The following is an 11,901-nucleotide window of genomic DNA, read 5'->3' on the forward strand; positions in this document are numbered from 1 at the left end:
GTAAGAGCTTTTATTTTCTTGCTTCAAATCAACAAAACACCCTTCACTCCAGGTTGTTTAGGCTAGCAGCCCAGAGCACAATTCAGGTTCAACACAGTCAAACTCAGGTTCAAAAACAGTCCATATAACTTCCCTTCACTTTAGCTCAGATTACTTCACTTAGGGAACAGTACATTATCAGAGGGAAAAACCCAATAGCTTGGTAGGTTGCAGCCCAGACCTTTTTAGTATGAAACAGTTTACACAGTCTTTCTTGCACCTTCTTACAGCACAGTTACACAGCTTTATTCCCACCTGGTTCAGGCTGGGGTTTCAATTGTGCCCAGCTCTCTTTCTCTCACACAGGCTGCACCTGTTTCCTCTTTAGTAGAGATTTCCCCCAGTGCCTCAGCCTCTCTCCTCCGGTCTTCCACCAGTCTCTCCAAGGTACAGCTAGCCACCCTCTTACAGCAGCTTTTTGGGTTTGAGCCAGGGCTCCAATCTCCATCTGTTCCTCCCCTAGTCCTTCAGTAATCTCCATTTTATCCTCCTCTTCAACTTCCCCCGCCCCCAATCTCTCCAGCTGGCCCTCATCACCTTCCTCAGAGACCATTTCCCAATCTTCTATCTCCTCCCCTAACTCTTGCACAGCCGGGTGGGGAAGAGAAGGATTCTTGGACTGGTAGTTCCTCCCCTTCTTCCTTAACCCAGCCAACCTCTCTGCCTCCGGTAGCCCAGCTTTCTGAATGTGGGTGTTGTGCACATGAAATCTGCCCCGTTGGGATTCCCCAGCTCCCTGTACCCCCTTTCTTCGTGCCTTCCCGGATCCCCTTTCACCTGCACTCTCACAAGGTACTGTTGTAGAAATTCAGTAGTGACCATACAAACTGAATCGGCCACCACATTTCATTAGTAGGCAACCAGATGACCCGTAAATGTAATTCTGTGACATCAGGAAATTTTGACATGCATCTTTCTGTCCATCTCCCCATATCTTGTGATGCAACAACCAGAGGGCTGAAGGGATGTCTCCTGTAAGATGCCCCCTCAGGAGCAGTCACTGGCCGGCAGTAACAGCAGCTGACCTCTATTCTTCCATACACATGCAGGCCGAAGACACTGGAAAGGATGGAGGGTTTGAACCCAGGTCCCCCATGCCACAGAATGCAGGGCTGTGGCTCAAACCTGTAATTTTGCCTGTAGATCAGCAATCTCCAGGGCATAGTGGGATAGGAGTAAGGTGGCTGGAACCAGAACCTTGTAATGTGGACTTGAGAAAGAATATGTAGATTTGGTGTGTGTTCCTTAGCGGGTCATCCAAGAACAGCTCCTAGCATCTATTATTGTAAAATGTCCTTCTACAGGTTCTCCAGCCACAGCTATCCTGAGAAGTAGAAGGACTTTGAATTGGATATTGTGGGCTCAATATTCAAAGTGATTTAACTAGGGCTGCACTTTAATTGCGATTAACGTGTTAGTTATTAATCACGATTAAAAAATTTAATTGTGATTCATGATTGCTGTCTACCTTCTGCCTCCCTCCTGCACCTCCCCCCGCTGTGGATGGTTTGGCATATTTCCCTCCCCTCCCATGCCCCCACGGATCTTTCAGTATAAATATCTCTCTTCTCCCTCCACTGCCCTCCCTCCATCCTTCTCCCCCTCAGGTTTATTATCTCTCTCTCTTCCTTCTCTCCCAACCCACCCAATCGAACACCCTTCTCTTTTTGTTCCTTCCATCCACCATCTCCATCCCAGGTCCATTATCTTTCTCTTTGTCCCCTTCCTTCCTCCCTCTGAGCCCAACATCTCTCCCTCTCTCTCTCTCTTCTCCCTCCACTGCCTCCCCTCCATCCTTCTCTCCCTCATTTCAGCTTTTCCCTATTCCCCCTTCCCCCTGCACAGTCCACCATCTCTCCCTCCCCTTTTGGCCCTGCCCACAGTTCTCTCAATTCCCCCATTTATCTCCCCCCACAGTCTGGCATTTCTCTTTTCCCCCACCCCCAGCTTTCTCAGGTCTGCCTCCCTCCTGCACCTCTCCCTCCCCCCCCACCCCCCGCTGTGGATGGTCAGGCATCTCTCCATCCCCTCTTATACTAGCCCATGACTCTCTCAGGTCCCCCTGGTGTACCTTTTCAAATCTGAGTGTCTTTGGCCCTGCAGTGCATCAGTGGCAGCCCTACTCAAAGGCTGCCTGTGTCCTGCACCAGGCCTTTCCCTCTGACCCATTCCGCCTCCTTCTGACACAACTTTCCATTTTCAGAAGGGCGAGATGAAACAGAGGGAAAGGCCCGGTGCAGGCCGCAGGTAGCCTTTGAGTAAGGCTGCCACTGGCACACTGCAGGGCCGAAAACTTTCTGAGATCTGAAATGGTACACTGGGAGGGGGGAGGGGAACCCAAGACAGCCACAAGCGGGTACAAGAAGGGAGGGAGAGATGCCGGACCATCCACAGCAGGAGGAGGAGCCCAGACCCTGGCAGACCTGAGAGAGCTGGGGACAGGGGAATGGAAAGATACCGGACTGTGGGGGAAGGGAAAGGGGGAATTAAGAAAGAACTCTGGGACAGGGCCAAAAGGGGAGGGAGAGATGTTGGATTGTGCGAGGGAAAGGGGGAAATAGGGAGATAAGGATGGAGGGAAGGCAGTGGAGGGAGAAGAGAGAGGGAGAGATGTTGGGCTCGGGAGGGAGAGAGGAGAAAGAGAGAAAGATAATGGAGAGGGTGGAGGGATGGAAGAAAAATATAGGGGTGTTGAAATGGAAAAACTCAGCTTTTTTTTGAATATTTGGCCTCCAGTGTTGTATATATAGTTGGGAATGTTGTGTCATACCTTCGTTATAACTCTTGGTGACTCTGTTTTTCTGTTTTCCATAGAGAACTCCTGGCGATGTGACTGCGCTTTGTACTGGCTCAGGGCCTGGATGAAAGAGGAAGGCCAACGGCTCCTTAGCTCCTTGGACAAGAAAATTATATGTTCAGAGCCACCACGCCTCTCTTACCAGAGTCTCCTGGACATCTCAGGGAACAGCCTGATCTGCATCCCACCTCTGGTGCAGGTGAAACCCCTGGAGGTAACAGCCCACCTGGGCGATGATCTGCGGGTCTCCTGTCAGGCATCAGGATACCCACAGCCACTGGTTACCTGGAGAAAAGTGATTCATTCCAGAACAGGCCCTTCAAAAGTTAGCATGAGTCCCAGCAAGGGTGGAACCTTTGAACTAAGTGAGCGGAGCGTGGGGGAACAATTTGACTCAGACACAGGGAGCGGGATGCTGTTCTTGAGCAACATCACAGTGGCCCATGCAGGGAAGTATGAGTGTGAAGCTTCCAACCCTGGGGGCACAGCTAAGGTATTGTTCCACCTAATGGTTAATCTGTCCAACCAACAGTCTCGCTCCTACCCTTCCATAGACATCAGTCAGGAGCCGCTGTATGACATGGAAAGCATGGACTTCAATGCTTTGAGCATGGCCACCCAGACTGTCATCGCCATTGGCATATCCCTGCTGGCACTCATTGCTCTTCTTCTGATAATCATGATCTACAGGAGGCACCGCAAAAGGAAAAAGGCCAAGAAAGATCAAAATGTCCTCTTTGTCAATGACTACTCTGATGGCCCTACCATCTTCGCCCAGTTGGAGGAATACCGAGATGACCATGGACATGAGATGTTCGTCATTGACAGGAACAAACCACTTTTTGCCACTTATAAGGACTCAGATGGACTGGGTAACTTCCCGACGATTCCTCACCTGGTGGAGCAGCTACAGGATCAGGCTACGCAGACCTTGGAGGCAGAGGAACCATGCGGGCAGGAAACCAGCGACATCTTTGTAAACCAGGGACTTCTATTCCAGCCACAGGTTGCTTACGAGATCCACTGCTGAGGGATGGTGGGAACAAAGGAAGGGGAAGGACAGCAGAGAGGCTTCTTTGGATGATGCAATACTGTTGTGAACCTCTGGAGATTGCTAAAGTGCCAACATTGTTCAGGATGGATGAACAAGAGTATACCATCATAACAGTGTAAAGATTGTCCGTGCCCAGTGCTAGCACACTGCCTCACGTTTGCCATGGGTCAGTAAGAAATATAACCCAGATCAGGAGAGGCAGAAGCAAGAAGAAGATACATTTCATTGTTTAAGTTACAGCTTTATGGTTTTCCTAACGTCCTGGGACAGAATGAGCCAATCTAGAACACTGCCCTTATTCTAGCGTTGCAGTGAGCCAGTGCTAAAGCAGGCAGTGGTAACAGAACCATGCCTCTTGCATTCATCCAAGAGTTCAAGGGTTGGATTCATTAAAAAATGTGTCCTTCTCCATACTCAGCCCACTGTTTACACCACTCTCACCACACACCTCTTTTAATCTGGCATAACAAGCTTTGAAATGCTGTTTTGAGGAGCATTTTGATGCACCTATGAGAGAAATACATTATTCCTATTTACCCAGGTTCATCATATATATCAGTATAAATAAAATATAAAGTGAGTGCTCGGAAAACAAAACATGATCTCAACCCAATAAAGGAGTCGCTCTATCATCGCACTAAACCAGCATTGTCCATGATTTAAATCTTTAAATTTCTCATCAACAACCAATATTCACTTATGAGTTTTGTGTACAAGAGAAATAAGTGACATATCATTGAATGTGATTTTTTTTTTGCACCTTAAGGCAGAAAACATACACATTTTAAAATCCAAAATAGAGGCTGATCCTCTGAATGCAAATCCGTAAAGATTAAAGGGTGTAGTTCACTTGTTGTCAGTCCTGTGCACAAGAACATCACCTAGCCAGCTGTCAACCGGCCAGGGGCATCGACCTAGTATCTAAGCAAGTGAGCCCAGAGGTCTATGAGGTATGGACTTCAATATTATCCCATACTTTCTGCCATGTCTTTCCCAGAATCTGTTGCTGGATGTGGCTTTATCATGAATAGTACAGGACTTTGGTTAGTCAGCATATGTCACCAAAAGAGAAGTGCTTGGACCATCTTTTCCCTCCTGTGTGCTGGTAATAAATGCAATTAAGCTTGTTGATCTTGCATTCTGGGCACTGCATTTCTCATGCACAGGTGTCTGAGGCATGGATTTAAGTACCCAATCTTGTGAGATCAGTAGAGATTGCACCAGAGGATCCTTTGTATAGGAAGAAAAGGCTGGGCCCAGTCTGTGTCTCTCCATTTTCATCCCATGGATGAATGAACTTCACAGCTCTGTACTTCTGACATACATCAAAACAGAGACCCCAGAATTGTATGGGCAAGTGCCCAGTAAAGACAGGAAAGGAGATGACCAGAGATGGAGTAGGGTCTGTGGGCATCATTGGTTGGCTAAAGATCTTTATTTACTGGGAGCAATGACATATGCAGAGCTGCCATTCTCTCTCTTTGAATTAGAAGTGCAGGAATATTTTACGTATTTGCTTTTCTTGTTGTTCCTTCCCTCCTGTGCTTTCCAGTGGAGTCATCACTCATCCGCACTCCAACTTCCTCCTCCTCCTCAGAGCTTAAGTGCTAGCACCTATGTACTGACCCAACCCATATGTTATTGAGTCAGTACTCAAGAGCACTCCAATTCACTGCCATGAGGAGTAGCAGCTAGTCAACAACCAACTGGTCATCAAATACAGGAAGGTGACAAAAGAGTCAGAGCTTACATGATGTCCAACATATAAACACTTTATTAAAACATCCAATGACTTGACACGAGCTGTGTTTCAGCCACAATGGCCTGCCTCAGGAGTCTTCTGTCTGGATGTTTCTAAACTTACTAGCTCTTCAAATAAAACATAAAATACTAAAACGCCATGTGCAGCTACAGGTATCTTTTGACAAAAAAAAAAATGCACAAACTGGTGGAGGGTTTGTTTATTACTTGATAGAAAGTTTGTGTATCTGTTTGTCAAAAGATATCTATAGCTGCACAAGGTGTTTTAGTATTTGCTGTTTTATTTGAAGAGCTAGTGAGTTTAGAAACATCCAGACAGAAGACTCCTGAGGCAGGCCATTGTGGCCAAAACACAGCTCGTGTCGAGTCATTGGATGTTTTAATAAACTGCTTATACTTTGGGCATCATCTAAGCTCTGACGCTTTTGTTGACTTCGCTGTGTTTGATGACCTGTGAACTTGCGAGGAATACTGTTCTTCTGTTTCCTTTTGTCAACAACCAGTTGGACAACCAGTTGGACCAGGCCAGATATACATCCTGAACCAGTTAACTTTCCCATTCTGTCTGGTCTACTCCATCAGCAAGCAGAGGTTTTTCAGCTGACTCAAGGTCAGCAAGGACAGTCTGATCTGGTCCTTATTTTTCCCCATTGCATCTTTATTTCTCTAAGAGTAGGATTACAAATCCCTATATGCAACGGAGTAAAATCAGACCTGGTTCAGCTATCCTTATTAGCACGGAGCCAGCTGGCAACCACAATGCCTCATTTCTCTTTTATAACTTTGTTTTTAAATAAAATTCACTTTTATTGTATAATTAAAAAGAAAACAGGATTTACTGTAATTTATGGCGCATCTGAGTAATATTCCTATTTTGGTTGAAGTCTGGGAAAGATGGGTGAGACCGTAACCATGCAGAATCAGCGATTCCTTCGATTATCTGTGTCCACATTGTTATACAGGAGTGGAGAAAATAAGAGAGAAAGATAACCCCACTGACTAAATAACTCAGACAGAAAGAATACATCTTCATTCTTTAGGGAGGAAGTTATCAGCATGGGCTACTATTAAGATAAGGAAGGCTAAGAGGGACTTCGAAAAAAAAGATTGTGTTGGAGGCAAAAACACATGGTAAATTTTTTTTTAGATATATTAAAAGCAGGAAGCCGGCAAAAGAATCGGTTGGACTGCTAGATGACTGAGGAGTAAAAGGGGCGATCAGGGAAGACAAAGCCATAGCGGAGAGATTAAATGAATTCTTTGCATCGTTCTTCACCGAGGAAGATTTGAGTGGAATACCAGTGCTGGAAATAGTATTCGAAGCTGACAAGTTGAAGAAACTTAATGAATTCTCTGTAAACCTGGAGGATGTAATGGGGCAGTTCTACAAACTGAAGAGTAGCAAATCTCCTGGACCGGATTGTATTCATCCCAGAGTACTGATAGAACTGAAAAATGAGCTTGCAGAGCTATTGTTAGTAATATGTAATTTATCCTTAAAATCGAGCGTGGTACCAGAAGATTGGAGGGTGGCCAATGTAACGCTGATTTTTTAAAAGGTTCCAGAGGAGATCCAGGAAATTATAGACTGGTGAGTCTGACGTCGGTGCCGGGCAAAATGGTAGAGACTATTATTAAGAACAAAATTACAGAGCATATTCAAAAGCATGGATTAATGAGACAAAGTCAACATGGATTTAGTGAAGGGAAATCTTGCCTCACCAATCTACTACATTTCTTTGAAGGGGTGAACAAACATGTGGATAAAGGTGAGCCGGTTGATATTGTCTTTCTGGATTTTCAGAAGGCGTTTGACAAAGTACCTCATGAAAGACTCCAGAGGAAATTGGAGACTCATGGGATAGGAGGTAGTGTTCTACTGTGGATTAAAAACTGGTTAAAAGATAGAAAACAATGAGTAGGGTTAAATGGTCAGTATTCTCAATGGAGAAGGGTAGGTAGTGGGGTTCCCCAGGGGTCTGTGCTGGGACCGCTGCTTTTTAACATATTTATAAATGACCTAGAGATGGGAGTAACTAATGAAGTAATTAAATTTACTGATGACACAAAGTTATTCAAAGTCGTTAAATTGCGGGAGGATTGTGAAAAATTACAAGAAGACCTTATGAGACTGGGAGGCTGGGCGTCTAAATGGCAGATGAAGTTTAATGTGAGCAAGTGCAAAGAGATGCATGTGGGAAGGAGGAACCTGAATTATAGCTACGTCATGCAAGGTTCCACATTAGGAGTCACGGACTAAGAAAGGGATCTAGGTGTCGTCGTTGATGATACGTTTAAACCTTCTGCTCGGTGTGCTGCTGTGGTTAAGAAAGCAAATAGAATGTTAGGTATTATTAGGAAAGGAATGGAAAACAAAAATGAGGATGTTATAATGCCTTTGTATCGCTCCATGGTGCGACTGCACCTCGAATATTGTGTTCAATTCTGGTCGCCGCATCTCAAAAAAGATATAGTGGATAGAGAAGGGTGATGAAAATTATAAAGGGGATGGGACGACTTCCCTATGAGGAAAGGCTAAAGCGGCTATGGCTCTTCAGCTTGGAGAAAAGGCGGCTGAGGGGAGATATGATGGAGGTCTATAAAATAATGAGTGGAGTTGAACGGGTAGATGTGAAGCATCTGTTTACGCTTTCCAAAAATACTACGACTAGGGGGCATGCGATGAAGCTACAATGTAGTAAATTTAAAACGAATAAGAGAAAATTTTTATTCACTCAACGTGTAATCAAACTCTTGAATTCGTTGCCAGAGAATGTGGTAAAGACCTTTAGCTTAGCGGAGTTTAAAAAAGGTTTGGACGGCTTCCTAAAGGAAAAGTCCATAGACTATTATTAAATGGACTTGGGGAAAATCCACTATTTCTGGGATAAGCAGTGTAAAATGTTTTGTACTTTTTGGGATCTTGCCAGGTATTTGTGACCTGGATTGGCCACTGTTGGAAACAAAAGCTTTCTGAAAATCTAGATACACTACATCAACTGGCTCACCTTTAGTCACATGTTTGTTCACATCTTCAAATAAATGAAGCAAATTGGTGAGGCAAGACTTCCCTTGGCTGAACCCATGCTGACTCTGTCCCATTAAACCATGTTTGTCTATGTGTTCTGTAATTTTATTCTTTATAATAATTTCCACTATTTTGCCTGGCCCCGATGTCAGGCTTACAGGTCTCACCCCTGGATCACCCCTTAAACCCTCATATGTCTTTATAAAATTATAGCAAAACATCTGCAGAAATAGTGGGTAAAATGAAGTGGCACTAATGCTGCTGTAATTGAGCATACGCATAATACCTGTGATCATCCAAAGCCTATAAATCGTGACTCTGCTAGTGCTGCACCCAGCCTCTGTCCCAGAGCACAAGTATGCATGCTCTTATCATCGTGTGCCAGGGGCGTATCTGGAATCTGGCGGTAGGGGGGGGCCAGAGCCAGAGAGGGGGGGCACATTTTTGCCTCCCTTCCCCCCCCCGCCGCCGCCGCCGCCGCTTCCTCTCTCCACCCCCCTCCCCGCCGTCAACCCTCCCCCGCTGCTTACTTTTGCTGGCGGGGGGCCCCAACCCCCGCCAGCCGAGGTCCGACCCGCAGTCTTCATATTTCGTCTTTCTCCGTGGCCATGCTGCAAGGAAGTAACGCTGCAGTGCTGCTTCATTGAATCCAGTTCGGAGTCTGACGTCGCAGCACGTTGTACGCGCGTACAACGTGCTGCAACGTCAGACTCCGAACTGGATTCAGCGAATTAGCACTGCAGCGTTACTTCCTTGCAGCATGGCCATGGAGGAAGACGAAATATGAAGACTTCGGGTCGGACCTCGGCTGGCGGGGGTTGGGGCCCCCCGCCAGCAAAAGTAAGCAGCGGGGGAGGGTTGACGGCAGGGAGGGGGGCCAGGGTGAAATCTGCGGGGGCCCAGGCCCCTGTGGCCCCACGCAGATACGCCCCTGTTGTGTGCACTTGTACATGTAGAGTAATATAAGAGGCCTTTTTACATGTGTAAAGGGGGGAAGTTATCAACGTGGACTAGGATTAAGACAGGTTATTTTACAATAAGTCATGCTATTTTGAGCACAAGATCTCATTTTATAAAATGAGACCTGTGCTAAAATGAACACGAGTGAGTGGTAATAAGACTAATAACCCATTGTAACAGTAGCCATTGATGACTTCTGTCCTTAGTGTGAAGAGTTTCAGTCTCTGGTAACCAGAACTGATATTGTGATGTCCTAATACCTCAATCCACCAATGCCTAAGAGCCAACCTCATCAGTGATGTCACAATGGCTTGACTGTCCTATACTTGGCTCAGTGATTTTGATTTCTAGAGACATTTCTTGTTTCTTTAAATAAGGGGGTAGTTATCAATGTGAGCTACCATTAAAACATGCTATTTTACTGTTAACTGCAGTTATTAATAACCTCATTGCATTGTCACGGTCGCAGCTGTGGCCATGCCCCCGCTTCAAGATGTTCCTTTTCTTCTGATGGTCAGGCTCCACGACTTCTTTGCACTACATTCCTCCTGCACTGATGACTCTGCTGCCTGTTTCCCTGTTTGCCAATCCTCATTCCAGAGACTATCCAAGCCTCATTCTGATGTCCCAGTACCTTAGCCTCGCTCTGGTGCCTGCTGTGTTCCTCACTGCGTTCAAAGCCTAATTCCTGGGCACCAGAAGTTCTGACATCATCAGTGAGGTCCTTTATAAGGAACCTTGGGACTTTCATATCTTGCCTTCACAACAAGCCAGTCTTGTTCCTAAAAGCCTTGCTCTGCAAACCTCGGGGCCCTTTTATTAAGGCGTGTAGGTGCCTACATGCATCCAACACACGTCAAATTAGAACTACCACCCAGCTACTGCGTGCCCTGGGCGGTAATTCTATTTTTGATGCTTGTACAAAACACGCGGCAGAAAATATTTTCTATTTTCTACTACGTGGCACTAACTGGGTGGTAATCGGCAGTATACGCGTGCTAATGATTACCGCCCGGTTAACATGTGAGACCTTACTGCTAAGTCAATGGGTGGTGGTAAGGTCTCAGGCCCAAAATGGACGCGCGCTCATTTTAACTTTGCCTTCACGTCCATTTTCGGCCACAAAAAAAGCTTTTCTTGCAGGTGCGCTGAAAAATGGACCTGCACACATCCAATACACGCGCTTACACCAGCACAGGCCATTTTTTGGCATGCCTTAGTAAAAGGGCCCCTTGTTCTTGAACCTTGTACCTGTAAGCCTTGCTCCTGTGTACTGTATTTCTGGTTCTGATACAGCCAAGCTCTGTTCCTACATAAGTACACAAGTATTGCCATACTGGGAAAGACCAAAGGTCCATCAAGCTCAGCATCCTGTTTCCAACAGTGGCCAATCCAGGTCACAATATACCTGGCAAGATCCCAAAAAAGTACAAAACATTTTATACTGCTTATCCCAGAAATAGTGGATTTTCCCCAAGTCCATTTAATAATGGACTTTTCCTTTAGGAAGCCGTCCAAACCGTTTTTAAACTCCGCTAAGCTAAACACCTTTACCACATTCTCTGGATTTTGGATTAACTGGATTTGCAAGCGCAATTTAAGTCGCGCTATATAGAATCCAGGGGTAAGTATCTACATTTTGTATTTTATTCCATAAGAGACTGGAAGCCAATGTTCCTTCATCAAAAACGGTGGAGGTAATATTCAGTCTGCAGCGGTTAGTGGGTTTTAAACTGCTTACAGCCACAGGCAGAATCAAGCCATATATTTAATGCTGAGCCATGTCCGGGCACTGGCATTGAATATTTGGGTCAGATGTCGTCTCAGAAGCTATGTGGGTGTTGGATAATATTCAGTGACTGAGAATATCATGTCATATCTGCCCACTTAGCTGTGAGGGCACCAGCACTGCATATGACCAATGCCTGATGTAACCCTTGTCCCACCAAAGCTTTCAGGCACCAGCTAGTTCTTCAGGTAAGCACCCAAACCAGGGTCACTGGGCACAGGCCAGGGCCAGTCTTGATTCTGGTAGGCCATAGGGTTTTAAGCCTCACTTTTACTTTTATTTCTTTCTCAGTCTGGGAGCAAAATAACTTCACTCTCACTCCAAAGTTTATTTTATGCAAAACAGAACCTTACTGGAATGTTGCAACAGGCAGATAGCCAAACTTAATACTTTCTTATAATAAACAGTTTATTTTATATCCAGTTTACTTTGCTGAAAGAGGTGTAAATCTTAACTACTTAATTATGTTTCAA

At 45.5% G+C, this 11,901-nt stretch overlaps 1 protein-coding gene across 1 annotated transcript in view; it reads left to right on the top strand.

The window, feature by feature from the left end:
* The window catches only part of LRRC24 (leucine rich repeat containing 24), a 57,700-nt gene extending 53,721 nt beyond the window's left edge, over nucleotides 1–3,979 (top strand). Inside the window, exon 5 of the mRNA XM_030190242.1 lies at nucleotides 2,854–3,979. Coding sequence (XP_030046102.1) covers nucleotides 2,854–3,866 — 1,013 coding nt within the window. The 3' untranslated portion in view covers nucleotides 3,867–3,979. The remainder of the gene's footprint in view (nucleotides 1–2,853) is intronic.
* The last annotated feature ends 7,922 nt before the right edge of the window (nucleotides 3,980–11,901 follow it).

This window comes from Microcaecilia unicolor, chromosome 1, assembly GCF_901765095.1.
Source record: "Microcaecilia unicolor chromosome 1, aMicUni1.1, whole genome shotgun sequence".
In the NCBI taxonomy this organism is placed as follows: domain Eukaryota; kingdom Metazoa; phylum Chordata; class Amphibia; order Gymnophiona; family Siphonopidae; genus Microcaecilia; species Microcaecilia unicolor.